General features: G+C 46.6%; 1 protein-coding gene across 4 annotated transcripts; it reads right to left on the bottom strand.

Moving 5' to 3' along the window:
- Positions 1 to 126: 126 nt before the first annotated feature.
- Positions 127 to 17,846, bottom strand: A4GALT (alpha 1,4-galactosyltransferase (P blood group)). 4 transcript variants are annotated; one of them, XM_050712283.1, is made up of 2 exons: positions 16,089 to 16,184; positions 127 to 1,697 (listed from the first exon to the last, which is right to left on the bottom strand). In XM_050712283.1, exon 2 carries the CDS (start codon positions 1,662 to 1,664, stop codon positions 570 to 572), a length of 1,095 nt encoding a protein of 364 aa, XP_050568240.1. In that variant the 5' UTR covers positions 1,665 to 1,697; positions 16,089 to 16,184; the 3' UTR covers positions 127 to 569. The 4 variants fall into 4 exon arrangements, 3 of the variants coding, with proteins under 3 accessions (XP_050568240.1, XP_035396821.1, XP_050568242.1); XM_035540928.2 differs by lacking the exon at positions 16,089 to 16,184 and adding an exon at positions 17,752 to 17,846 and having other exon boundaries at positions 269 to 1,697; XM_050712285.1 differs by lacking the exon at positions 16,089 to 16,184 and adding an exon at positions 5,778 to 6,036 and having other exon boundaries at positions 269 to 1,697.
- Between the last annotated feature and the right edge of the window lie 9,806 nt (positions 17,847 to 27,652).

Raw genomic sequence — 27,652 nt, 5'->3', positions numbered from 1 at the left:
GAGGAGAGGAGAGGAGAGGAGAGGAGAGGAGAGGAGAGGAGAGGAGAGGAGAGGAGAGGAGTTGCTTTAGCCATTTCCCCTTTCTTTGTTTCCTTTGTTCCTTTGTTTTCTTCTACATTTTTTTTTCAGGACACCTCCTCTAGCACACCCTTAACTTCTTCAGTTCTTGTTCTTTGTTCTCCCATCCTTTTGGTGCTTTGAGAGTCAGTGTCAGAGGATGAGGTACACATTTCTACAAAGGCCCCTTCCAGATTTAAAGTCATAGCAAGGGATCTTAGTTCTCTGAGTAAGGAAGGGGCTGCCACAAGTGGACCAGCACTCACTTCCCTCCTGACATTTCTGCACCAGACCAAGCAGAGCAGAAGAAAGGTCCTGCAGAGGACCAAAATGTTGTTAAAGCCAAGACAAAGGACTGCACAGATGGTCTGAAACCATGGGCTCCACCTACACCCCACAAATAGTTTTTCTCCTGAACTCCCACCGCCTCGCTTCAAAAGAGGGTTCATCTGTGATAGAACAGCTCAAGGGATAGGGGCTCCCAGGCAACTTCTCTTAGCTGATCCTTGGGGTCACTGTCGTTCAGAATCCATCTTCAAGATATCATATGTGGCAGGGCAGAAGTGAGAATGCAGCTGAGCCAGCAACGCCTGTGATGTGATCTCTAGCCTTGTCCCTTGGCTCTTCTTGTTCCATACGTGCACCGCATAGCTGTTCTTTAGGAGTTCCTGAAGCTCCGAGGAGCTGACCACTTCAAAGTATTTCTTCCAGTCCTGCCACCGAATGGGATAAAAAGCCTCTCGGGGAAGAGCACTTACCCCTTTGCAGCTCTTACTGCTCCGAAGACTCCTGATGGAGCACCACTTCTTGAAGACACGTGTTAGGAGCTGTGGGCCTTGATGCCCCCAGATCCAGCTGTTGTAGTTCTCCACAAAGTCCTGCATGCAAAGCTCTATGAACTTGTGTCTGGGCTTAAAGGACAGAAAGGCCCCATTCAATACATACTTGGACTGGGTACCAAGCACATTGGTGAGGTTCTTTAAGTTCTTAAGCACAATGAAGTCTGTGTCCAGGTAGATGCCACCAAATTTCCACATGATGGCAATTCTGCAGGCATCAGACAGGATGGGGAAGAAATAAGGCTCCCAGCGCTGGTGAGCCTGAGAGTACCACTTTGCCAGAGGTGTCCCAGAGAAAAGCTCTGGCAAATCCAAGGGCCGGATTTCCACATTGGGGAAGCAGCTCAGCAATGAGAAGCCCCAGTGGTTGGGTAAGGAGGCATTTCTTTTGGCCAAGCCTTTCATGAGCACCACAACCCTTGTCCCAGGGTGTGTCCGTGCAGCTGACTCCACAGAGCATGTGAACAGGTCATTTGGGTTGGTTCGCTCAGAGGTCTCCACAAAAAACACATCCCCGGGTGGAGGAGGAGGCCCATCAGCAATGGCGCGGGGGGGAGAGGGCACAGAGTGACCACAGTGGATTTCAGTAGGCAAGCTGTAGACTTGGTCCCTGACCTTAGCGTCCTCCGTGATTCTCCAGTACAACAGGATGGAGACAAAGGACATGAACTTAAAGGTGAGGATGAAGAGGGCCCTCAGCTTGTGGCTCAGCACCAACCGGGTCAGTTTTAGCAGGCAGTTGGGCATCCTGAGCATTCTTGTTCCCATCAGAGCTTGTTCTACCACAAGACACGTTGTGACCTGATGGTGAGGAAAGCAGAACAATACATTAACAGGCAGGTCAGCAGACCACAAGACATAGTACAGCACTATGGCAGAACTACACACTGAACACCGAATTTAAATTACATGTTGAATTTAAGCATGCCAGCATGCTTAAATTACACCTTTGGAACATTTCTTAAAAAGTGTCCTGGCTTCTCCATACCATAGCAATGCCCACAGGCCCCCATCAGAAACCATAGCCCTTTTTCAGGTTGTTAGGGGATGCAATAAAACTCACCTGCACACCCTCAAAGGAGCTCAGAGGGATGATGGCAGGAGGGGGAGCCGAAGTAATATCATGCTGGGCCCACCACTCCCAGGCCCACCATGGGGGCCATCAGTGGCCCATCTGCATAAGCTCTGAGGAGTGCAGGAGCACAGAACCACAGAATGGCTGGGGCTGGAAGTGACCTCTTGAGGTTGCCTGGTCCAAACCCCAGCTTAAGCATGGCCACTTAGAGCAAGTTACCCAGGGCTGCGTCCAGCTGGATGTTGAAGATCTCCAAGGAGAGGACTCCACAGCCTCTCTGGGCAACCTGTGCCAGTGCTCCATCACCCACACAGCACAGAGGGGTTCCTGATGTTCAGAGGGAACCTCCTGTCTGCCAGTTGGTGCCCACTGCTGCTTGTTCTGGCACCTGGGCGCAACTGAAAAGCACCATGACAGGTGGAAACCTGTAAGAAGGACACTTGCACACCTTATCTGGGCCCCTTCTGGGACTGTTCCAGCAGAGCCTCAGCCTCAGCTCCAGGTGTGAAACCAATCACCAGGAGTCATTAGGAGCAGCTATCTGGATCACCTTTGGGACTAAAGACATCACTGATGATACAGTGTGATACACTGTCCTCTAGCACAGATCATGCTCCTTCTAAAACAAAATAAGGACAAGGCTGTCTCTTCCATTTATCACAAACCAGGACTGACCCTCATTTCCCTGGATGCATCCTGTGCTTGCCGCTTGTCAGAAAATACAATGATTATTCCATTTTATCTTCATCGGTCCATTATTTTAATATCAGATGTATACAACAATAATCTTAGATACTAGGAATTTGGATTCTCTTTTGTCCTCCAGTTTGCTGCCATAGTAATGATCTGTGGCACCTGACACTGAGTGGGACAGCAGCTTTTGCAGTATTTTTGTTTGTTTTCCCAAAAAGGAGAACCATCCACTATCCTTCCCCAAACCTGAAAACTCATCTAAAATCTCAGTGCTGTCATCTGTTTCTGTCAACAGGTCTCAGCTCCCAGAATCACAGGATATTTGTTTCCCTTCTGTTTATTCCTCAATAACCATGCAGTGCCCTATACTTGATATGTACCATGAATATATCCTCCTCCTGTCAGACAGGGGAGCTGGGACATACAGTGCAATTTCTGCTTTTACAAGACTCGTTTACTGTCCTAGCCAGACACCAAGTTTAGTTCTCTGAAGTCCAAAGCATGGATTTAACCATAGAGAGATATGCTGCAGCAGATGCAAGAGCAGAGCTGAATTTATCTCCCAGAAAGTCCAACAGTTTTTAGCAGCCTGAAATAAGGTGCATTGGACTCCTGCAACGCACAGTCTAATTAAAGAGAACCATGAACAACGTACTAACACTTTCTTCAAAGCCTCCATACTCCAAGCAGTGTTATGCTTTACGTATAGAAAACCAGTAAGGTTTCATGAAGAATATACTCTTTAAAACAAGAAGGAAGAAGAAGGGGAGAAGAAGGGGAGAAGAAGGGGAGAAGAAGGGGAGAAGAAGGGGAGAAGAAGGGGAGAAGAAGGGGAGAAGAAGGGGAGAAGAAGGGGAGAAGAAGGGGAGAAGAAGGGGAGAAGAAGGGGAGAAGAAGGGGAGAAGAAGGGGAGAAGAAGGGGAGAAGAAGGGGAGAAGAAGGGGAGAAGAAGGGGAGAAGAAGGGGAGAAGGAGAAGGAGAAAGTGAAGTTGTCTGCACGATGCAAAACATTTTTGTGTCTTCTCTGTTTTAACCCCTGTTTCTTCCTTTGTGGTAAGATTTTGCATGATTTAAAAGAAATACAATCGATACAATCCATCAGTAAAAGCAGAAGTTTTATGACACAAACTGAAAAAGTGCAGAATGTAATAGAGAACTCCAATATGCCTGCTGCAGACAGCTACAGGTCAGCTTAATAACAGTACAGGATTTTCCATTTTAAATTAATCATACTTCAGTTGAAAAAAAAAATCTCCACTGAGGTTCATCTCTCACTTTTTTGTCTATTTGAACAAAAAAAAATCTAGTAATTTTTCAACACATATCAAGTCACTTGGTGCTGGCAGCACCAGGCCCTGGCAGGCTTGGGAGCAGCCATGTCACAGTGCACTGCCTTTCTCCTCCATCCCCTCTGCTTTCCTTAAGACTTCAAGAGGACAACACACATTTTCTTTCCACATAGTTGCAAGAAATGGCATGACCCTGCCATCTGCCCCCACCCTGTTCTTTCCCATTTCTCTCCGCAGCTCCAGTCTGGTTTGGAAGGAAGAAGAGCATTGTCAGCATGGGAGATTTATTTGTTCTGTGCCTTTTGCCTCCACCACTCGTGAATACCTGCAACTAGCTGGTGCTGGTCCTTCTCTAGAAAGCTGTAATTGGGAAAATGCCAAAGTGCCAACCCAGCACCGCAAGGATATGTCAGTTTCATGTACAGAGAGGGGAAATGCCTCCCAGGTTACGTCCACCTGGGGTTTGTGCTGTTAGACCATGTCATTGCTAAACCAATTTGCATCCCAACATAATGAATGTACTGTCACAGACAAAACAGTCTTGACTTGGGGAATTTCATTTATTACCCATTAACAGAAACTTTTAATTACTGACTCAGATATCAACTAAAAAAAAAAAAAAAAGCCAAGCAATTAAACAAACACTTCAGGAAAATACTTTTCCTCCCCTTTCCCCAGGCTTCTCTTCAGTTCAACACCTCTTCCACACTCCCTTTCCAGTATCAACTTCCCTCTTTTTCCCTGCACCCAAACAGTTCCAGTTCCTTCAGGCAATACATAGCAGTTTCCTTTCACTGCTCCCTGCATCTTACTCTTCTGCTTCACTGCTCCTTGCTTCTTACTGCTCCTCTGCTGCACCATGGGTCTTCCACAGCCTGCAGTCCCTTGGGGTGTACCTGTCCTGGCACAGGCTCTCGTTGGGCCACAGTCCCTCAGGGATGTCCCCGTCCTGCTATGGCTCACCCACCAGTCACAATTCCACAGGGATGCCCCTATGCCAGCATGGACTGCCCACAGGCCACAGTCCCTCAAGGGTACCTTCTCCAGCACTGAACACATCCTTCCAAGACAGCATCTCAAGCCATGTACCCAACAGCATCCCCTTCCACAGCCTCCTCCACGTCCTCCCTTCACTCTAGAGACAGCTCTTCACCCTCTTGTGTTTCCTCTCACATCCCCTCCACCTCCTCACACTTTTGCTCCTGTCTCCTTTTGCTTGTCCTCATGCAGGCCTTTTTGGGCCTCCTGTCCCATGTCACCTTTTCAACTCCTGTTTTGTGACTCCTCACGTCTTCCCACGTTTGTCCTCCCATGTGCTCTTTTGTGACTCCTCTCGTGTCTCCTCTCCATGACTCCTGTCCCTAGCGAGAGGCTACCACCCTTTCTTAAAGGCATTTGAGCAGAGGTGCCATTAGCTGCTCTTGACAGTTTTGGTGTGCAATAAACTGTTTTCACGCTCATGGCTTTCTCTTCCTACACAGACCACACCTACAGTCCCAGTGCCCCAAAGCCTGACACTTATGCCCAATACAGTGTTCCTTGTAACAATTAAATAAAGAGAAGTTCCTAGCATTTTATTTTCTGTTTTCCCTACAAGGGTAAAAATGCATTCGAATTTTGGATTATGAACTGCTGAGCAATTCTGCACAAATGTTTCCTCTACAATGGAAATCCTTTAAACAAAGAAAATGAGAGGCCATAAGTGACACATTATTTCTTATCTACTTTCAACACAAAGGGCTTGCCAGCTACACCAATCTAAGGACAAATTTCTACCAAAGGGGTGTATTTGTTCAGGTATCTAGGGCAGAAAAATCAGCTTACCAAATGAAGCTTTGCTCATGGTTTAGCTTCCAGAGAGTTGAAGCATAAATCTTGGGAAAAGTGAGGGAGGGTAAAGAGAATGCTATTGCTCCCCCAGCGCCTCTCCCCAGTGAGCATTGGTGAAATAGCACAGTCCCAGTTTGTCTTCTTTGAACGACACTCAGCAGCTGAAGAGGAGAGAAGGCAGTAAATCTCAGGCAGTAAACAGTAGCAGCAGATGACAACAGCTGTTCCAGCAACAACAGTGAAACACCACGGAAACCTTGCGTTCCTCCTCCAGGGCAGTGCAAGCACCTCCAGGACTAGAGCAAAAGCTCCGTTTCTTCCTATCATGTCTGCTGAAGTCTGGCACATCTGAACCTATGAGATGGTTGATGGTGAAACAACACTCAAGTTCCATCAAGTAATTAATTTTGACTGATGGAACAAAGCAAGTGACCACAAGCACAGAAGCGACTACCACACCAATGCAAACATGCAGCTGTGTTTGCTTAGAATACACTCATGTTTTGACTTTAGAGGCGCTTTATAACAAAAAGCAAAGAAAATATTGATAAACTCTGAGCAAGGGAGTTTCCTGATTTGTCAGAAAGAGAAGCTTTAAGGCTTTGCTGTGACAGTGCACAGATGGCTTTCCAGCAAGCAATTCCCACAGCAGCCAGAGTCAAGAGCCAGGTCCTCCTTCACAGAAACCAGGCTGCACTTTCCCATTGGGCTGGGGACAGATCTGTTGAGTTAATTTACTGCACTGCACATGCCAAGGAATAAACTCATTGATTATTGTGAAACACCTTCAGTATCGGACTTTCTGTGCAGGACAGCGTGCTGCAGCCTGGTGTTGATCACAGCACCCATCCTACAAAGTAGCCTTCCTGTGGTGTGGGATACCTCCTTGTGCTTCAGACCTGATGGCTAGCTAAGCACAGCTGAAGTAGCACGTTTTGCGGAGCAAGGCACAGAGAATGCCACCCAGCCATGAGGCAGACAGGACTGCGCTTACCTGAGGGTGGTACAAGAGAAGTCTAGAGCATTTCTCTAGCAGCACAAAGTGCTGCTTTAAAATGTTTTGATATGCTGCCTAATATTGAGTACAGGATATTTTCCCAGATGAATGTTACAAGAGATCCAGGATCTTTTTGCTGCTGCTTAATGGAGGATATCTTATCCAAAATTCGTTCCTCTTTGCTTATAGAGTCTTCCTCAGAAAGCCATGACAAGTTTTTTGGGGGCTGCAATTGTATCTTTTCCTCTAAAAGATACTGGAAACATGTCACAAGAAAATGCATAAAACCTCAAAACCTCAGAGGAAAGCCATCAAGGTAAACTCTTAATTAACTTTTGGAGCACCAAAATTAAGTATATTAAGCCTGAAACTAGAGTTATGAGAATTTAGAATCAGGGTGTAATTTGCATCAAATGCATTTGGTGGTAAGGCATTTGGTAAGTATAACCAAAAGCAGCTGCTGAAAGTTTACACAAATCAGCTTTCAGTTGCTGTGTTTCAGACGAGCTAGAGAAATGCATTTCCTTCCTTTCAGGCACAATAGAAAATCAAAGCTAGCAAAGCTTTTATCAGAAACAAGTTGGGAAAAAAACAGACCTACAGACTACGCACGTTGTCAAAGCAAAGTGTGCCACGTCTTGTAAAGACTATATACAACACTGCTCTGTCCCTTCAGCTTTTATCCCTTTGCTCTTTCAAGTTTAGCACATTTACCAAGCCCAGTACATAGGAAGTGATACGTTGTGAACTGTTACAGTGTGCTGTGGAGAGTTACGGTCGAGACCGGTCTTCAGAAACGCTTGGAATAAGGCAGACTGCGGCAGAAAGGTGGACATGGGACTCGTGTTTGGAGCTGTGCTGTTAGGTTCTGCTCCCATGCCATGAAAGCAGATAGAAGTCAGCTTGCATGAAGCCATTCACATGATCACAGCTCGGGAGGGAAACGTGGCTTTTCAAAAGCATAGTTAACTGGTACGGTAGTTAACAGGCTTAAAATGCCTTGACTTTTTACACAAACTGAACCTAAGTTAAAGGTTTTTGCTTATCAAGGCTTTCCCCAATACAAGCACTGTCCATGTAAAATACCGAGACAATACATTTGATTCTGTTCACTTCTGCACACCTTATGAGAGCATGCTTATATATGCATGTATCTGAGAACTTAGCTCATAACTGCCCAGCCAGTGCATATCTGGATCATACTTAACCTCCCTGAATGCACTGCCTTTAAAACCCAATGGGATTGACACTGCACATAGCTTTCTCAATGAGGATTTAACTACTGCATCAAGAGCAGAGATTTCTAATGTTGAAATCTGCCTGCTGAAATGAATCCAGGGCTGAAGGAGAAGCAGGCATTTCTGACTTGCACTTTTCATTTCTGAGACCTGTCCTCTGCAGCAGTGAGCAGATCTTCTGCGACGGGGCTACCAAGTGGGGGGTGTGGGAAGGTAGGACCATTGGGTGGATATGTGCTCCTCACCCCCAAATACCCCAGCTGCTCAGGCACACCTGAGGCCTGGGTTACCCAAAAAGACCATGAAAGTTTTTTTTTTCCTTAAATTTATCTTTCTTTATAAAAAAATGTTGTTAGTCTTTAGACTACTTATGGAGATATAAAGCTCTGCACATCTTTGCAATGATATCAGATGATCTTGAGCACTTCTTAGTGATGCTTCATAAACAGGACTAAAACACTACAGCCTGGTATCTTCCTGAGGTTTCTATGCATATTTCATGAACAAAATAATAAATTGATAAGATTTACTCGCACCTGATAGATGCAACCACAAAACACGCTGCAGAGCCCCCAGTGTCAGCTGTTGGAAAGCTGGCCAGTGCACCCAGCTGCAGACTCCAGCACAACAGAGATGTGGGAGCTGTAACCTGCCTCCTAACACAAAAAGACCCGTGGCAATTCGAAGAGCACCCCTCTTTCTTTTAACCTGCACTCCTCCTTCACAGGGGGCCAAAACCCCTTCACTTCCTCACAGCAGGTGCACCCTTCCCTGCATCACCCTGCTCCACACCTTCCTCCCCACTTCAGCTGTGGCCCTTGAGCCTAGAGCAAAACAACGGAAAGCAAGAAACATAATCTATCAGCTGTCTCAGGAAGAAGACCAAAATTAACAGCATCCATCGGTTGCCTAAGTGGTGGTGCCCTACACCCTCTCATGTCTCAAGGATATAAAAGGGGATGGTTTGTTGCCCAAGACAGGGCTTCACGTGTTCTCGTTTGTCTTGTTCCTCTTCCCTCCTTAAACAGGCTGATGCTTTGCTGAAACATCGGGTTGACTGGTGACATGATGATGTTGACTCCTGAACTCTGCAGCACACCACACCTCGTGATGCAGATCAGCTCTGAAGCAAGGCTCTGTCCACTACTTAGTTCCCCTTTTGGATTGTGGCATTAATTGTTGTCAGAAGTGGGATTCTGCGAAATCCACAAGTCATGGATGCCTGCAAGGAGGCTGTAGAAAAACAGAGAAAATGTCAAGAAGATAAGGGATGGAAAACACCTAGGTGGGACTGGAACTGGATAGATGAAAATCCTGCAAGAAGAATTTCAGATTGGCAGGAAGGTCACAAATGTGAAAGAACAGAAGAAAAGGGACTCTTCATTGGGCTCCTTGCAGAGGCATCAGCTGATGCAACCATTTTGTTTAAAACTACAAACCAAAAACTAGAAACTAAAGTACAAACTTTAGAAACTGACTTGCAAGCCAAAACATGAGCAGTTGCCTGTGAATCTCACAGTCATGATAACAGCCAGTTATTTCAGGAATTAAGAACCAACTTCAGATCTCTGGCTTTACATCATCTAGAGCACTAACATACACTCTCATTCTCAGAGAGTGAAATCCTTGGAAAAACACACTCACTGACACGTGACAGTGTGAAGGATGTCTTTGACTCTGAAACTGAACATTCTGCCATCACATAGCTATCCAAACCTAACCAGGATAACACAGCCTCTTTGCATCCTATTAGTAAAATTTCCACATTACAACTCCCTCCTGCCAATGGAGGTGCTCCCCTGCTGCCTCAGGTCACCACAACCACTAGCAGATATCCATACGATATCCCAAATATTCAGAGGAAGACCAGTTAAGATGGGCGTCATGATGCTTCAAACTGGGAGCTGGGGCTGTCATTCTTTATCAGGATGAAGCCAGACAGAGCTTCCTGGAAAACAGAATAGTTCTTCAAAACTCTGATGCAAGCACTGCTGGAGACACCTTCTCCCTATTAAATTGAATATTACATGATATAAGGCAAATGCATTAGAAATAGGGATATAATCCTCCCCCTTCCCTGAGACACTCCAGAAGGTTTCTCTGAATGGACTTGGAGTTGGGCCACCTGGGATATCCTTAATGCACAAGGTGCTCTACCCCAGGACATGACAGCAGCAGATACAGGGAAAGCAATACTTCTGGAAAATCCAGCATGTGGAGAATCAGAGTTTAGCCTTATTGTTGCACAGTGTGGCCCATACTTGGAGATGCAACATCTCGAGGTCCGCAAAATTGGACATCCTTCATGAATAATACCTCCAACTCAACCATTTGTCACTGGGAAGGAAAAGTTAGGGTCACCCTAATCCAAATAATAAGCCATGATCCAAAGCAGTATGGAAAATTGAGAATGAACAAGCTGAAAGTTTAAAAGAGGAAAATAGGCTGAAAGGTGAATTATCAGTGAAGGATTTAGAATTAAGTATAATCAAATTAAAAGTCTGTGTATCTATGTGTTATAGTGACTGGGATGGAAATATTTGGGACAGCTCAGATGAATCTGATGGGAAAATAACTGATTCTATAACAATTGGACCCCTCGTCAAACAAGAAATCACTGCTGATGAATCACAGGGGAACAATCCACAGAGATGAAATACTACTAAAGTTCAAGGTTTCGACGTGGATTATTTGAGAAAAATTCAGGCAGCATATCAAACATGACCTGTGGAGTCAATAGTTAAATGGTCGTGCTGTCTCTGGCATGATAAAGCAGCAGGAGTATCTCTGTTTGCAGGAGCAGCAGAAGATTTAGATATAGGTGCTGGAATTTTCCTCACCCTCAGAGGGAATGTCCCCGAACCTTACAGACCTTTGTGATTCAGTGGGCAGGAGGGGTCCATTACCAAGACAGGGCAAAGGAATCTCTGATCACCTGGTGAGCTCCAGATGAACTGCGGGAAGCATTATTACTAGTGGCTATGATAACCTTATTGCATTGAGCCAGTGCCCCAGGTGATGAACCTAGTCCATGGGTCATTCCTGCTACGTCCCTTAATTTGAGGTCTGTTGAGAATGGAGCTGTGGGGACAGGGAAATGAGCATTATAAAACGTTCAATGGCAAGGGGGTAACAAGCCACCCCTTGATATGCTGTCCTCACCCATTTGTGATGTACCACCTCCATCTGATTCATTACAAAATACCCAGACTCTGTTTTTAGGTTCTGTTTTGGGTTCTGTCTAATGTTTGTTTTATAGCTGAATCAACTCAAAGGGTTAAAAAGACATGAAAGGGTAAAGCTACCCTCTTTCGCCTTCATCAGGATATCCAACACATGAGAGACAGAGAGGCCAGCTCCTGGTGGAGCCCTGCTGGGCAGCGTGAGCTGCCACGCCAGGAGCAGGCACAACGTGTGCTGATTCCTGTGGGATCACCCAGCGGCTCCCGTACTGGAAAACGAAGAGACAGAAAGTTCAAGAAAGATGCTTGATCACCGCGATCATCACATTTCTGAGCAATAGATTTCTAAACTACCTGATATCCAAAAGGGATGAAGAGATTTTGTTTTCCTTTCAAGTTATCTGAACTTTAACATAAGCAGACAGATAACATCAGCAGCTAGAAAGTCTCACCTGGAACAAAGCTCTACCCCACTTCCCTTAATGATGGACTGTCAATTTGACATGAAATGAAACAACAATGTGAGAGACTTTCCTTCCATCTTATAATTGTTGCTGGTGTTGCCTACACCACCCTCAAACACCACATGCTGAATTCTGGTGGTTGGCAGAACCAGTCCATGAAATATTTTGGTACCAGCATAATTTAGTAAACTTACTTCCCAATACTCCCAATTACCAACAGCAACCTCTTAAAGTACACTCCTGTTATAAGGCCCCCTTGGTGCTTTACAATGCCACAGTACACAAATTCAGGATGGGTGGGAACAAACAGCTGTAATTACTCCTTTTATTACAATCACACCCAAGCACGCCATGTTTTAAACATAACAGCACACAAGCTTTTCTTGATGCTGACCTGAGAGCTTCATGGGCCTGTGAAAATCAATCAGCAATTACAAACAAATTTGCTTTTGATGTCTTGAAATTATCAAATCTTACATGGAATGCTAATAACATAAATCATCAAAGATGCTATAATTTCACTGGTCCTAGTTCTACATGCTATGGTCTGTAGAATAATTGTTGGCTGAGCACTAACAATAGCTGGAATACATATGGCCCAAACAACACGTCTGGCTGTACAAATAGAAATCTCTTTTGGATAATCTGGTTGAGCCAAACATGCTTAATGAAATTTAATTGTTCTCCTGATCCACAGTGCTTGTTCTGCTAACATCACAATAACTCCAGGCTAGGCTGGTGGCCTACTGTTTTAACACCTGGATGGTTTTGGCTTTGTGGCATTGATACCTACAAGAGTCTACCACCACAGTGGTAGTTGCGCTTTGCATTTTCATTTTAAAATCTAACCCTTAGTTTTCCAAACAACCATTACCTGGTACTTCATAAGTGCAGAATGCCCAATCCCTTAGCAACAAGATCAACTGCATTTCATAAAGCTATATATTCACTGCTTCTAAACTTGGGTGTTGCTGAACTGGAACGAGCTATTGATAACATTTCCACTGTGCTCAATACTATCCAAAATACTACTGTGTATGCTTTAACAAATCTACAAAGATTAGTTTGCTTTCACAATTGGCAATCTAAAATTGCTGGGCCTTAGATCATCTTTTAGCTTCACTTGGAGGAGTTTGTGTATTCATACAACCTGTTGCTTTTATGCTAACAAAGCATAAAAGCCAAACAAAGCCAAAAAGACTGAATATGATGTGAACATTATTCAGTAGCACATCCATACTTTTCACCAAATAGTGCAAAGACAATTCTTGCTTGAAGGCCTGTCCAACGACTGGTCACGGTCTTGGCTGCCAGGCCTCAGAATATGGGGATGGCATGCCCTACTGATATTAGCTTCCATTTTAATTGTAGGATCTATGCTTTTCAGTATTGCATCTTGTACCAAACCACCATGTGTATCACTTCTATCTAAACTGGTACAATTTATGTGTGCTTTATCTGCCAAACCATCCCAGAAGCTCCAGCAACATTGGTCTCAAATTGACGTCTCTTCCACCTCAGACATTAGGTGGCAAGAGAGACGCATCACGAATGGTGTGGTCTCACTCCTACTGAGCTGTAACTGATTGTAGGCCAAAGGGTGGAGTCATGGGAGCAGCTACAGAGGTAGCTTGACTGCAGTCAGAAAAGTTCTGACTGCTAAACACAGAAGGAAAAGTCTGCCAGCCTGAAAACTCAGCCTGAGAACAGGCCTAGGAACTTAGCCTAGGAACCAATGACATCCTTGCAGTGGGGCTGAACATTTTGTACAGAGACATTCTGAAGACATCGTGCCATTGATGAGAGCAGAACAGGAAAAGGAGGAATTACATCTCCTGAGAAAGTAGGGATTGATTTGAGAAATAAAACTTGTTTAAAGGAAAATAATGGAAAACGAGAAACATAATCTATCAGCTGTCTCAGGAAGAAGACCAAAATTAACAGCATCCATCGGTTGCCTAAGTGGTGGTGCCCTACACCCTCTCATGTCTCAAGGATATAAAAAGAGATGATAGTTTGTTGCCCAAGACAGGGCTTCACGTGTTCTCGTTTGTCTTGTTCCTCGTTCCTCCTTAAACAGGCTGAAGCTTCGCTGGAACATCGGGTTGACTGGTGACATGATGATGTTGACTCCTGAACTCTGCAGCACACCACACCCCGTGATGCATATTGGCTCTGAAGCAAGGCTCTGTCCACTACTTTGTTCCCCTTTTGGATCATGACAGTTGCTAACAAAATACCTGCCTCCAAGTGAAAGCACCACACAAAATAAGATTTGTGGATCTGACCAGCCAAAAAGGTAAGGGAATTAAAGCATTTGTTTGGGCAGGAGTGCCTGTGGGGAAAAAAGGCAAGCCCAGATGAGCACAGAGAAAAGGATCTCAAAGCCAGAAGACACACTACAAGACTTTCATGAGCTTGGGAAGGGCAACCCCTCAGGAGCTAAGTGATAGTACAGCTATGCTGATTTACTGGGTGGTGCCAGAAAAGATGAGAAGGGTGAACCCAATCTCTCCTGCCAGCATACTGAAACCTGATCCAAACCACAATGGTGCTGATGGCAAGACTTACTCAATGCTAAACACTAGCAATGTGGTCTCACGTCTGTATGGAATAGGCATATCAGTATGGTTTTATATGGTAGTTACAGCAGGCAGGCAGCAACATGTCTCTATAGCAATTATCAAATTTAAAAAAAAAAAAGTAAGATGGATGTAGGATTACTCATAAGTACTTCTTGACACACACAGTAAGGGTCAATGGCACAACAAAACTAAACTGACAGCTAATTTTTGCTAAGCCCACTCCCTTCCTCCTCAGACTCTTCCTTGATGCTCCTCTGCCCCTGCTGTAAGCAGCCCTGAAAGCTAAAGCACCAAAAAGCTAATTCCGCTGAAGGATTTCATCTTCTCACTGGTTTAGCTCCCACAGCTGGTTTTGCTCCACTGCAGGGTGAGACAGGCACAGGTGGTGGCACAAAGAGAGATGCAGGAAGAGGAGGCTGCATCACTGTAGTGGTGGCACCCAACTCAGTGGCAACACCAAATTGCACAGTCCACAGCTTCACGGTCCCCAGCTGTGAGATCCCTTGGCCCTGCAAGATCCCTGAGCATGAAAGGCTTCATCAGTGCCACTGATCAATGCCTTGAGAAGCGGTGGGAATCCTGTGAGAAGGCAAACCTGGCTCACAGCAGTGAGCTGCACACCTAAAACCAGGCAGATTGCCGTTCACCCAGCATCAGACCCACTGTCCCTCAAGGATGACTATCACTTTTGTGCTGCCAAAGGAGGGCCACAAGAATGAAAGAAGGGCCATCGCGTGTGTCATCGCTTCTTCCCACAGAGCTGGTGCCTTGAGACACAGCTGGGATTTCTACAAGAACCATAAAAAGGGGAATTTGAGCCCCATAAGATTTGCTCCTCAGGCTTCCACAGTAACAAAAATAGCAGTAGCAGTGCAAAGGCAGAGGAGCTCGGCAGAAGCTGGTGTGGGATGCATCAGGGCGCAGAAGCAGCAAGCCTGTGTTGAGCAGCTTCTCATGCATTAGGAAACGTGCTGATTTAAGTCATTTTTAGCCAAGGCTGTGGGACTCACCACCTTTCAACAAGTGCACTGGGTTTAGATTGCTACAGTTACAGGAGTTACATGGTTCCGTACAACTCTTTCACTGGGGCTTTCTTCCCCCTGCTGCCACAGCGAGCATTTCCACAGCTCCGCTGTGAGAGTCCATCCTTCTCCCTCAGACACCAAACCTTATCCATGCTCAAACTCTGACCTTTTTCAGGGCATGTCTGCGAGAAACATGACGGCCAGCCACGCTCTCTCCTGACACTGGCTCTTCTGCCTTTCCACTCGCCTCCAAACCAGCCCATCGCTGCTGGCAGCAGGATCGGCACATCCCCGCACTCCAGCTGACCCTTTTCTCCCCATCCTCCTGCTACACTTCTGTCGTTCCCCTGGACCCAGGGCTTCAGTTCTCGCCTCTTCCTTCTCACGTTGCACAGAGCCTTTTCAGGCTGTGGTACAGGCGGGCACCCTACGTGCAGTCCCCGGCACCCTCCCCAGCTCCCTTCAGAAGCCGATGCCTGCGCAGGAGGCCACGCAGGGAGCCAAGGGGAGCTCCCCTGCAGAAAGCCCAGCCAGAAGGACATGCCGCAGCAGGAAGGGAGTCGTCCATTCCCGCCGGACCCTCCGCGGCTCTCCCATGGGGTCCGAGGCCAGCTCTTCCCTGCTCCGAGCCCCACGGAGACGAATTTCTAAAAGCAGCTCGGCTCCAGCCCACGGGAAGCTGCTCATGGAAAAGTCTGCCGCGGGAAAAAAAAAAAAAAAAAAAAAAAAAACACCTTTTCCTTCAATTCCCCTCCTCCGGACGAGCCCCTCGGGCAGCCCCTCCCAGGCCCGGTCCCCCCTTTACCCCGCTCACCTCTCTGCCGCTGGGCAGCGCGGCCAGGACGGGGCCGGCACCGGGGATGGGACCGGGGACGGGGAGGGGGACAGGGCCCCCGCCGCCGCCCCGCCCCGGGGCGGCCTCCGGGCGGAGCGGGGCCGACCCGTCGGATCCCACCGGAAAGCGGCGGGCGGAGCTGCTGAATTCGCGTGGTTTTTTTCTTGTTTTTCTCAGCCCCCTTCTAGATTTTTTTAAATTTATTTTAATATTTTATTTTACTATTTTATTTTATCATCTTTTTATTTTATTATTTTTCTTTTCTTTTATTATTTATTTTATTTCCTCTCACCCGTAATCCTATCCCCGCATTCGCCTCGATTTTGGGATAAGGCAGCCACACTGCATCGCCGTGCCTGTCGGGCTGGGGGCTGCAGCCCAGGTGGATGGGACTTTCCCGTGCCACCCACTGCCATGGGAGATGATTGCAAAGCAACGCAAATCAACAAAAAATGATGAAATTGCAACAATCATTTAAAAAAAAAAAAAAGGAAGGTAGCCTGTGAGCCGCTTGCAAGTTGCAAGGGAGTTTCATAGCTTGACTGCAAGGCTATGGAACAGCCTGTGTGGGAATATCACCAGAGATGTTAGGAAATGGGTTAGACAATAAGCATGAATGGTTTAGGTAGAGGTGATCCTACCTGGAGCAGGGTTTGGACACGAATTCTTTAGAGATGCCTCCTAGCCCTGTTTTTCATGACTCCCATGATACAGCACACTAGTTCTGCATTACAAAAGCTTACCCATGAGAAACATTTCAACAAAAGAAATTTTGACACTGTCCTTAAATAAAACAAAACAAAATTTACCCACAGTCAAGTAACCTGAAACTGCTTCTTTTTTCTTCCCCAGAGTAACATTAAACCATTTCTTTCATAACAGCAGGCCTGAAATTAAATTGATGTTAAAATGGATTTCAAGATATTTTTTCACCATCCTCACTGGGCAGAATTTAGGCTTAAGCAGAGAGAGTCGCAATGGATGTTCACTCTCCTGTGATCGCCTCCCTGTGCCAACACACAAGGGACAGAGCTGCCCATGTGCTCGGAGGGGGCCATGATCCAGCCCAGGCCTGGATGCAACTTAGAGCCTGGCCAGGTCTCAGAGAGACGACAGAGGCTGCAGAAGGCAAATTACCACCCCCACATCCACTGTGAACAGCGTGAGACCATGCAAATAACCCTCCCAAAGCACATCACAGGAAGGGAGCAGAATTGCTTCCTGTGAGCTCATTTCACAACCGCAACTCACCTGCATGAACACGACAGTTTTTGAGGGCTTTCAGCCTGGTTTTGATTTGACTTCAGTTTCCTGCCTCCTCTACCAGCCAGTTTGGTGGCTTTGGTTCGAAGGGAGGGGACAGGCATGGCAAAACGGTTGGCTTCACCCTCATCCCTCGTTCAAAACCAGCACGCTGGCCCAGCACCAGCCCTGCTGGCAGAGAGGTCCAACCTCGCAAAGGGCTTGCGCCAAGTCTGTCCCCGTGGAAGTAGTCATGGCCCTGGCCTCTCAGCATGCACCATAAGTCATCAACTTGTCGAAGGTGGAGAGAAATGCATGGAGGGCAGGGAAGGCGGCCAGCAGGGTCATTAAGCCCTTGTGGTGTTGGTCATGGACATCACTGCTGCTATAGGTGCCTCACCTCAAGGGACAGACCATAGCCGAGGGACCAGCCATCAGCGCCTCTCCAGACAGCAGACCCGAACCGTGCCACCCGCTTCCACCATCCTGCTTGGCCACAACACGACAGGAACTGGAGCATATCCCCGTTGCCAGGCTTTCATGATCAGATTTCTGTGGAAAGGAATGAAGAAAAAAGTTGAATGGCTCTGCTAGCAGGTGCTCACCCCTCGAAAAAAAGTTGTGGAGAGAAGCAGAGTTGGCAGATAAGAAGAAAACCTTTTAGAAGCATTAGCTCAGTGCCCTTAGGGCGGTATCACATTTATTGATCGGTGCTCGCCAGATAAATTTTGCCAGTTGAGTCAACTGCGATTACAAGCAATGTGTCCAGCAAGCAGCTTAGAAATGAAAACGTGATAAGAGGGGAACTGGAACAACACATTACCTCCAGAAAGAAGGCAGGATGTCTGCTGCATAATTTAAACCCAAAGGGAGCTCTGGTACTGCAGGCATAAGAGCCTCCAGTTGGACTAACAGCCAGAAGCCTTCTGGCTTCCACAAAAATGGCCCAAGTGCATATCTGCTTCAGCTTTTAGCCTGGTACGCTCACTCAGGACAGGAATAAATATGAGCAACACCAATGCATCTATGTTTGGCTGTGGGGAGCTGCAGGAAGAACTGAAATAGATGGTGTGTGTGGAAATCATAGATGTTTTCCGGCTGTGAGAGTTTGAGATTGCAAAAGGTTTCCCTGGCCTGAGACCAAAGAGAGCTGAACTAATAATCTGCACCAAATTGCATTGAATCATACTAAAATGTTTTCTGCCAATTGCATCAAAAAACTTCAACATGTGTAACATTTAAATAACAAAAATGAAGAAATGTTTCAAAAGGAATAATTGTTTTCAGTTGCAGGGAAAATTTTTGGTTAGGAGGAGTCAAATTCGGATTTTTTTTTTTTTTGCCAACCTTTACTTCCCTGCATCATGCTTTCTTTTAATTTGGATATTCACTAAAATTTACTCTTTCCTGCTAGCAGCCCACTTTGAAAAAAAAAAAAAAAGTCATAAAAGCCAAAATTGACAGAAAATCCCCTAACTGACTCCACCAATGTTGTAGCTGATAACAAGTGTCCAAAGCTGTGAAGCTGTATGGTGGTCACAGAGCCACCAGGGTCAGTATTTGCCACCTACTGCTCGCTGGACACCTCCTCCCAGGGGCAGGACACAGGGCCTTCCAAATTTGAGAAAAGCAGTAGAAGCATCTTCCATTCCCAGCAATAAAGCACTCCTGTTGAACTGTACAGCTTAAACTTCTTTGGGATGTAGATAGGGTTAACACATAATACAATGAGTACAAATGATGCTTTTGTTCCTGCCCTGCCCCCCCCGCCCAGGCAGAAAGGCCAGTGATGAAGCCTTTTGTTGGATATATTCTTTAAGGATATTTGTTGAGTTTAATATTACACTTAGAATGCAAATTACTCTTTACTCAGGCTATTGACAAGTAAAATACATTTAGGACTATGTACCTAGACGGATGCAGAAGGTCCATTTTCAAAAATCAGCCTGGCTCTTCACTGATCTGCTGCTGCTGTCAGGTTGAAGCAGATGCACTATTTTGGAATGAAAAGAGCTTTTGCCATGCCAACTTCCTAGGAGCTGTATGGGCTTTCTGGTGTTTGCCGCTTCCAGATGAGCCGCCCACTTTTCCTGCTCACAGCATCCCTGCTCAGCCCCTCCTGCTCCAGCTGGGATGATGCCCAGGCCTCTAGACAACAAGTTCAGGACCTTGGTCTTAAAGACCAGCAGGTGCTTAAGCATTGCCCTAGCCACATGTTGGCGATGCCATGCAAGCCAGAACCCCCATGTCACCAAAAACAACCAGGACTGACCTGCCCCTGGTGAAACAGACCCAGACATGGGATGAGGCATGTCAGCATTGCAAAAAGACCTGCCGAAATGCCAGGGAAAACATCATTGTGGAAGACGTTTCCTCCCCCTGAGGCAAACAATGCCAACACAGAGCACTTATCAAGTTTAAGGTAAGTATTTAACTAGCAAAACAGAGCCCTTTTGTTCCTATGCAGAACTGCTTGCCTTGGTCGAGGTTTTCCTGGTCTCCAGCAGACGACCTGCTTGGGATTTGGCAGTATTTTCTGCATCTCATCCTCTCCTTGAAGTTTGGTGGTCTTCCAATAACCCCAGCGTCTTCTCCATGCATTGTGTTGGGCTTCAGTTTGGGTTGTGTTTTTTTTGTTTGTTTGTTTGTTTTTTGAAAAGCGTTGTGCAGGTCTGGCTTTGGCCCTTGGCACTGCACTGGAAAGAGGGGGTAAAAACACTATCGCTTGCTGGGCACAGGAGGATGAGGAAGGAATCTCTTGCCTGCCTGTCCCTTCAACCCACTGCGGCCCAGAGCTCACCCACCATGCATCCCCTTGCTTTGGACCGCAGCGGGCAGGTGGCTCCGCTTGGCAGCTTCGTGGCAGTGCACTGCAGAGGGGCCGTCATGCCAGGCTGGCCAGAACACTCCTGTCAAGGGCTTCGGGGAAACACAAGGCATTTCGGACTGTGATGGTATCTTTTAAATGCCTTCCTTCCTTAGTCCTCAATCTTGCAGCAAGTGTAAGATGCTGAGACAGGGAACAAGATAAAGGATGTTGATTCCTAGGTCTTAGCTAGCACAATTGTACGTCAATGACCCCAAAGATAAGGGAGTAAAAGACTGTATGCATAGATAATGGAACCAGCAAGAACTGGCTTGACTGCTGAAGCCTGTCAAAGGCAGGAAAGGTCAGCAGGGAGGAAGACTTCTGACCTTCAACAAAAGACCAGCAGAGTACGCCGGATGACCACTCAAGGACTCCAGTACGCAAATGAATAGAGACGGAACCTATGTTATTGATTCTTCGGAGACCTGATGCAAGAGACTTACGGGAAATGAAATGAATATGTATATATATCCTACAAATATAAGCACACTGCCAGTAACTGTTGGGGTGCAAGTTAGGTGGAGTTATCCCCCTTGCACCCAGTGTGTGCACGCAGCACCGAATAAACATACCTGCTTTATAACTATTCTGAGGTTATAGAGTCTGATTTCTGCAAATCAAAGCAAATAAAAAAAATACCATACTCAGGAACACCAGCAAAGTTTTCAGTTTCTCATACCCCCCCCCCACCCCCAAGTCCTCCCCACATCTTTAAGAATAAGTTTTCTGAAGAAAAATGAGGACTTCATGTCCTTACTGTTGCGGTGTTTTTGTTCTTGTTTTTTTTTTTCTTTATTTATGCAGCGTGGCAGTGGTTCTGCGGTATGTGGGCTTCAAGGGGTGTTGGGTTTCAGCCGGGGGATTGCAACATTCACGGGAAGCAGGAGGGGGACCCACCTTTTTCTGCAATGTCCTGGGAACAGGGATCAGCACAAAGTGACTTTGAAGTCACTTGTAAAACCCTGTGTGGGTCTGCAGACTGCATTTTCTTTCCTTTCCTTATAATGCCAGGGGAGCATCTTACCAGCGAGCCTGAGGCCGTCTGGAAAATGTCATCCAGCACATTATTTCCTCTGCCAGAGGGATATTTATAGAGAGCATAAATCATGTTGTCATGATTGAGACACGTCAGAGAGGGCCCACAGGAGCAGAGCATCTCTCCAGCTCTGCAGGATCAGCCCCACGTGGGGACCGTGCTGACAGCGAGGTGCCACCAGCCTGGCCCAGCCAGGGGCTGGGCATCCCCACCACATCCAGACCTCACCTTGCTTCATTGCCCAAATTCGCTATGTTTCACATATATTTGCACCAGCTGGGCTGGCCAACCCTGTACCACTCAGAAGGCTGTGTATTTTGGACACTAACTTAATTTCTAACGAGCTTCTCTCAAAAACTAGATCCTTTCCCCTCATCTGAGCAGTTTGAAGTATTAAACATTTGAACATAACAAATTTAACAAAACACCGCCTTCATCTTCTGGAAAGCACAATTCTTTGAGTTCAGGCCAGCTCTTGTTACAGGCTGCCTAAATTTATTCATGGAAAAACAAACACATGCTTTAGATAGACAGATGTTTGCAGATCTAAATTGCCAAAATGGTATCAGGCCCGCTGTGAAACTTATTGATACCACTCGCTGGGCAGTGCTGCCCAGAGCAGCTCCACAATGTGACGTTATGGTCATGGAAACAACCTGAAGAACACACCACTAACCCATGACAACCAGGCCAGATCTCCCCAAACACCCATGGCTCTTGGCAGCTGTGTTTACCTGAGGACTACTAGGTAGATATTTAACCTATATTTCCTTTCTGTTGAGGCTTTATCTCATTTCCATAAGCATAGGACATTGTGCTGCAAGATAGCCATAGGGTAGAAAATTTAGTGCAAACCCTTATGGGAGGCAAAGAGGAATAGAAAGGGCACACAACTTTTTTGGAAGACGGGCAGATACCGATGACCATATGAGCTGGGTGCCACTAGCACCCACTGTTCCCCAAGACCCCGTTTTTTCAGAATGGGGCCAGCTTTGCTTGAGGAGGCCACAGTGAGTGAGAGATGGAAGCAGTAGGGCTAATGGGTAACAACAAGATGTGGCCACTGCAGTCCTAGCTGGGAAACCCAAGAAAATGGGAGGAAAGCAGGTGGAAAGGGAGGGTCCCCTGGAGAAAGAGTTGCACTGGATGATCACAGCAAGGAACAACCACCCAGAGCTTGCTGTGGTGAGGTGTGGCTGGCTAACCCCAATGCCACCACAGGTAACTTCTGACATACCACCATCACTGCCCCAGTGGCACTGAGGGCTCCCACCCAAGGCACAAGCCCTCCTGCAGCCCCCAGCTGTTCCATCCAGCAGCCCAGCCACCCCTGTTTTCCCAGGCCTGGTTGTCCCAGCTCAGCAGGGACAGGGAGGGACTATGTGGGGATTCAGGCTGGCAGAGCCAAGGAGGACAGGAGCAAGCAGCTGAAGACATCAGTCTCTTCTCCATGCTCAGCCACAGCTACAGTTGTAAGCAGGAGCAGAGCCTGTCAAGCCTAGCCCTCAGCCCAGGTGAGTGCTAACGGCATGCAGCGAAGCCTTGCATTTTGGTATGGGGAGAGCAAAGCAAACAGCCAGCAAGCACAGTACTGGGCAGGTTAATGATTAAACTTCAGCAAGAGTGGGAACTTCAGCACTACAGAGCAGAGGCAAAACAATACCACAACCTAGCCAACCTCCCATCTCATGAAAAGCTTGGCCACTTCTATGGGCAATGGGTGGGGAAGGTTACCCCAAGCCAGGTCACCTACACCGTAGCAATAAGCTATTGCGAATCACATCTGGTACTGATGTCAGATGCACCACAGAGGGGACCAGGATGGAAAATGGGAGTAAGAGATGAATAGAGGAGAGAAAATGCAGTCATTTAAATGAGTGGCAAAGAAACAAAGGAGCAGCCCAACTGAGAAAGTCTCACACTGGAAAGTCCACCAGACCAAGATGAAATGCACACAGCTTCCATGATCACCTCAAAGTCTTATTTCTCAGACACACAAACCAAGAATACCTGGTTTTACCCAAAAACACTGACATAACATTCGAGTGCTTGATGAATAAAAGGTAGTCACTGGGACACGATGCTTCACACACTGCACAGGACCAGAGGCTAACATCATGTGTAGGAGGGACTATGACAGATTAAGGAAAGTTTTGAGTTAACACAGGTGAAAGCAGGCTGTCAGGGGCTTGTGTTTTAAGAAACTACAGATGAAGTTGCATCTATTCAGCAGACAATAAATTCCCTCATATTCATTCAAGGGAAGTCACATGCTTTATCTGATTAATCCCCCTGAGTTTTGGTCGTCTCTGTGGCTATACTACACAGATGCTTTCTGTGCAAAGTTCCAATGGTTTATCAAGAGAAGGAAATAGAAAGCTGCAGCTGCATCTACAGGCTTCGCAGAAATATTTTAAAACATCAACAAAATAAGTAAAAGAGTAAGCCATCTTATACAAGGCACTACAGTGTTATTGTACATGTTCCTGGCAGACTTGCAATCAACCATGTGCATGAACCTTCCCAAACACTCTCCAGAAAATCAAGCACACAGAAAGCCCACCTGGGCAGACCCTGCCTGTCACCAACCCCTGTTTTTGGAGCTCCAGCACAACTTTCCTGTCTCACACAGCTCTGGCCGTCCCACCACCTTTTGCCTGGAGCTGCTCAAAATCACGTCCCACCTGTGGTGAGGTGGGACCCACCTTGCTGCAGGTAGGTGGGCACAGCTCCCTATGCCTCAGCTGGAGGAGACAAGCAGGTTTGGCCAAAAAGTCGTTGTGCTTAACTCTCTGGCTTCTTCCTGGGGAGAAAAGAGAGTGAGTGAGTGAGAGAAAGTGTGAATGTCTCATCCCAGATATGGTGGCCATGTCCCAGCAATTATCAGGGGCCAGAGCCACTCATCCTCTGACCTGGAGACTCTCAGGATACAAAGATGAAAAACCACACTCCATCAGGCCATGCTTCTGATGGGAAAAAAAAAGGGGGGGGGGGGAAGGGGAGAGAGAGTGGGAGAGAGGGGAAGTAAAAAATGCAATTTGCAGTGACAGCAGATGGTCACCCCTCTGCTCCCCTCTCCCCATAGGATGGCAGTGCTCAGCGTGCGCAGCCTCTCATGGCAGGAAGAAATAATTTTTAAAATTATTTTTAGTGAAACTCGAATTTTGCATAACACATACACTTTCATGCAAACAGGAATCTTCCTAAAGATGCTTTACCAGACATTTTCATTATGTAGTTTCGTTGTACTGGTCTAGTCTGAGTTTTTGGGGAACACATTTTGTGGTCAAAAACGGTGCCTTTCAGACGGACGGGCTTTCAAAAACGGAGCCCTTTCAGACCCAGTCACCATCAAGGTCCTCGCACTGATGGCTCCCACCTGCCTCAGCCTGGATCTTGCCCCATGCCAGCCATATGGGTGGCAGCAGCACATTTCTAACTTTGGGAATGGCAAGGCGAAAAGGAGGTCACTATGACTAACATGTGCTGGAGGCTTACGCCTGACCCTGTGGAAACAGCCTGTGTCTTTCTTGAAACATGTAGGTGGCAAGTTTCACGAAGAAGTTTTACACTTGTCTATTAGATCTGGGAAAATGAAGAGGCATAGAGCACAGAATCAAAACTGGTAATACTAAGGAGTATTAATGCCATTAAACAGCAGGAGAAATCAGACCACTGTAAATACACACAGAGCCTTAAAGATTTGGCTTCATAATGTTGAAAATAATTCAAAGAAAGAAATCAGAAAAGTGAAAGTGATAGAAGTGCTAGGTACATGAGAGCAGCGGGTAGACAGTGGGGTCACGGCCCTGCTTTTGGCCAACTCATGAGAAATGTGTACAGGGCCCAGGGCTGCATCTGCAGAGGGCTCAGGGCTGTTTGCTCTGCTATGGGCAGCTTTGCTGTGGTCAAGTCCTGGCTCAAGGGAGGGGAGCCGGCAGGGAGGAAAGCTGGAAGCAGTCTGGGAGACAGGCTATAACACACCCTGTGCATGCAGCAAGCAAGAGGCTGGGAGGAAAAAAGAATCCAAAAATAAAATTAAACAACAACAACAACACAGAGTATGCTTTTTCCATCACAAAGTGCAAATTTGATGCCAATAAAACATTCTGTGGATTTCAGGCTCTTCATGCCAAAAACAAAGCAGAAAATAAATGAAAAGAATCTGAAAAAATGAAACTTCTTCCAGGCATTTTTTTTTTATCTTTTTTTTTGTTTTAATTTATATGCATTTAAGATGTCCTTCAGCTGAAAAGTCTTAGACAAGAACAGGAGGAAAAGAGAGAAAAGAAGGAGAGAAAAAAGAGAAGACAAGCATTGTTTTTCAGGCTGAGCGAAGTATTTAATTAGATCTAAAACATTTTTCTTTACTTTTTGTTTTTCCACCTGGTATTTTTTAATTGCTTTGAATCAGAGCAGAACTTTTCTCCATTTTTTCAAAGCTGACTAAAAGAGGATATCATTTGCATGGCTCTGTATGCACTGTTCTACAACCCCCAATGATGGACCCATGTCTCCACGTGAGCCTGCATTCACTCATTATCATCAGCACTTACATTGCAATTCTGATGTTTCCCCAAAATAATGTTCTGTTTTCCTTGAAATTTTATAGGGTTTCAGAAACCTTCTTCCTTACCTTAGTATTTCTGCTATTAAATATCTTCAAGAAAGGCTGCAGCTGGAGGTAGATGACCCGTACATGTCCTCTCACTGCCCTGGGACCTAATGCTGGGCATCTCCTGCTTCACCAGTGAAGGGAGCTGCAGCTCTTCTCGTACTTAGGGCATCTCATTGGCACTCTGAAGTAAGCAGAGCTCTTTTTCTCTCCCATCAATGAGGACAGGCCGGTGTGCCCAGGGGCTGAACCAGAGCAGCCACAGTTTTTCCTACTTTCCAAGGCTGGCTTCATACTGACTTTCTCCTTCGGGAAGTTAGAATAACAGTGCGTTAATCAAGAGCGGCACAGGAGAAGGAAAGGCCAAGCCAAGGAAAAGCCAGGAGAATGCACAAGGACCCATCCCACTGCTGGACTCTGGAAAAGAAGGATTAAACTATGTTTCCAGGGATGCCTGAATACATAAAGAAAAAAGCCAGCATGAGAGGGGAATGGCTGAGATGAGGCAAAAAAATATTGTAAAAAACGACTATTGATTTCCATCAGCTCTCCACTCTCAGCTACCTTTGGCAGAACAGCCAATACCAGTTTGGCTATACAGTTTGCACATGCATTACTTAATATTTCTGCCCGCTCTGTATTTTTCTCAAGCCTCTTCCATGCCCCGGGCGTGCACACCTGCTTCTGTAGAGCATTCCACAGCATGCACAGCCTGTGTGTATTTGAGCTCTGCAGGCTGGGTTTGCAATCACTTCCAGAAAGCACTGCTGTTGCCTACCAAAGCTGGGGGAACGTGATGCTCGGGCTGAGTCAGTCACTCATCCTCGACCTCAGTCACTCATCCAAAAAAGCTCTCATGCTTAATGCTGCGGCTCCATTCCTGCATAGCATTGCAGCAGTAAAGCAAAGTTTGGAAGGCACATGCCATAAAAGCAATTACCAGCAGTGTACAAAAAATATGGGCAAGGGATGTTGGAAGATTTTGTGAGATAGGGTGCAGTGAGCCACACGTTTGGAAGCTGTGGGATGCCCCGGCTGTACACAGGCCCATGTTCAGTCTCACCATGGCTAAAAACGGGTAAGCACCAGGCACCCCATATGATTTTATGCCTGCAACCTTGTGGAAACATTTGCTGTTCAAAGCCACACAAGCTAATGGCTGTGCAGGAAGACACTCAGCTCTCTCCAATGAGAGCTTCCTGAGGTTTTATGGTGAGGCCTCTCTGAAGATGCAGCTAATTGAGCACAACAAAAGGCTGAAAACGACACTCTTGTGGGTAACTATTGGGTTCAGCCCAGAAAAGCACTTAAAAAACCCCAAGTCCTCCCAGTAAAGCCTTTCTTCCCCCACAACGAGGCTGCAAATGCCCTGCTGGAGACACAGCAGTGGGGACCTCCTGCCAGGCAGAGCTGTGGCACTGGGCACCAAACACAAAGCACGGCTGTTTGTGCAGAGGCTCACACCACCAGGACACAGGGAGGGAGCTTCACTTCCAGGAGAAGACATTCCTGCTTGTGTGCCAGCACAGGCACCAGCGTCCAAGCTCCTTTCCTGGCCAGAGGAGGCCCCAGCAGCACAGACATGAACAGCCCAGATGTCTGCTCTTCACGCCAGCAGAGGATGCACCAGCCTCCACGAATCAGCTTAAGGACGGGAATCAGAGAGTCTCCGTGTGATATTGACACCGGTGCACTGTTGTGGTAGTCATCAGCACCTGCTCTTCTTCGAACTTCAGCAACCCCACAACAGAAGGGCCCTCTGAGAGACCAGGCAAGGCAGA

Source organism: Cygnus atratus, chromosome 1, assembly GCF_013377495.2.
Source record: "Cygnus atratus isolate AKBS03 ecotype Queensland, Australia chromosome 1, CAtr_DNAZoo_HiC_assembly, whole genome shotgun sequence".
NCBI lineage: Eukaryota > Metazoa > Chordata > Aves > Anseriformes > Anatidae > Cygnus > Cygnus atratus.
Note: the sequence above shows the minus strand (reverse complement) of the source record. Positions and strands in the feature narration are given on the sequence as shown.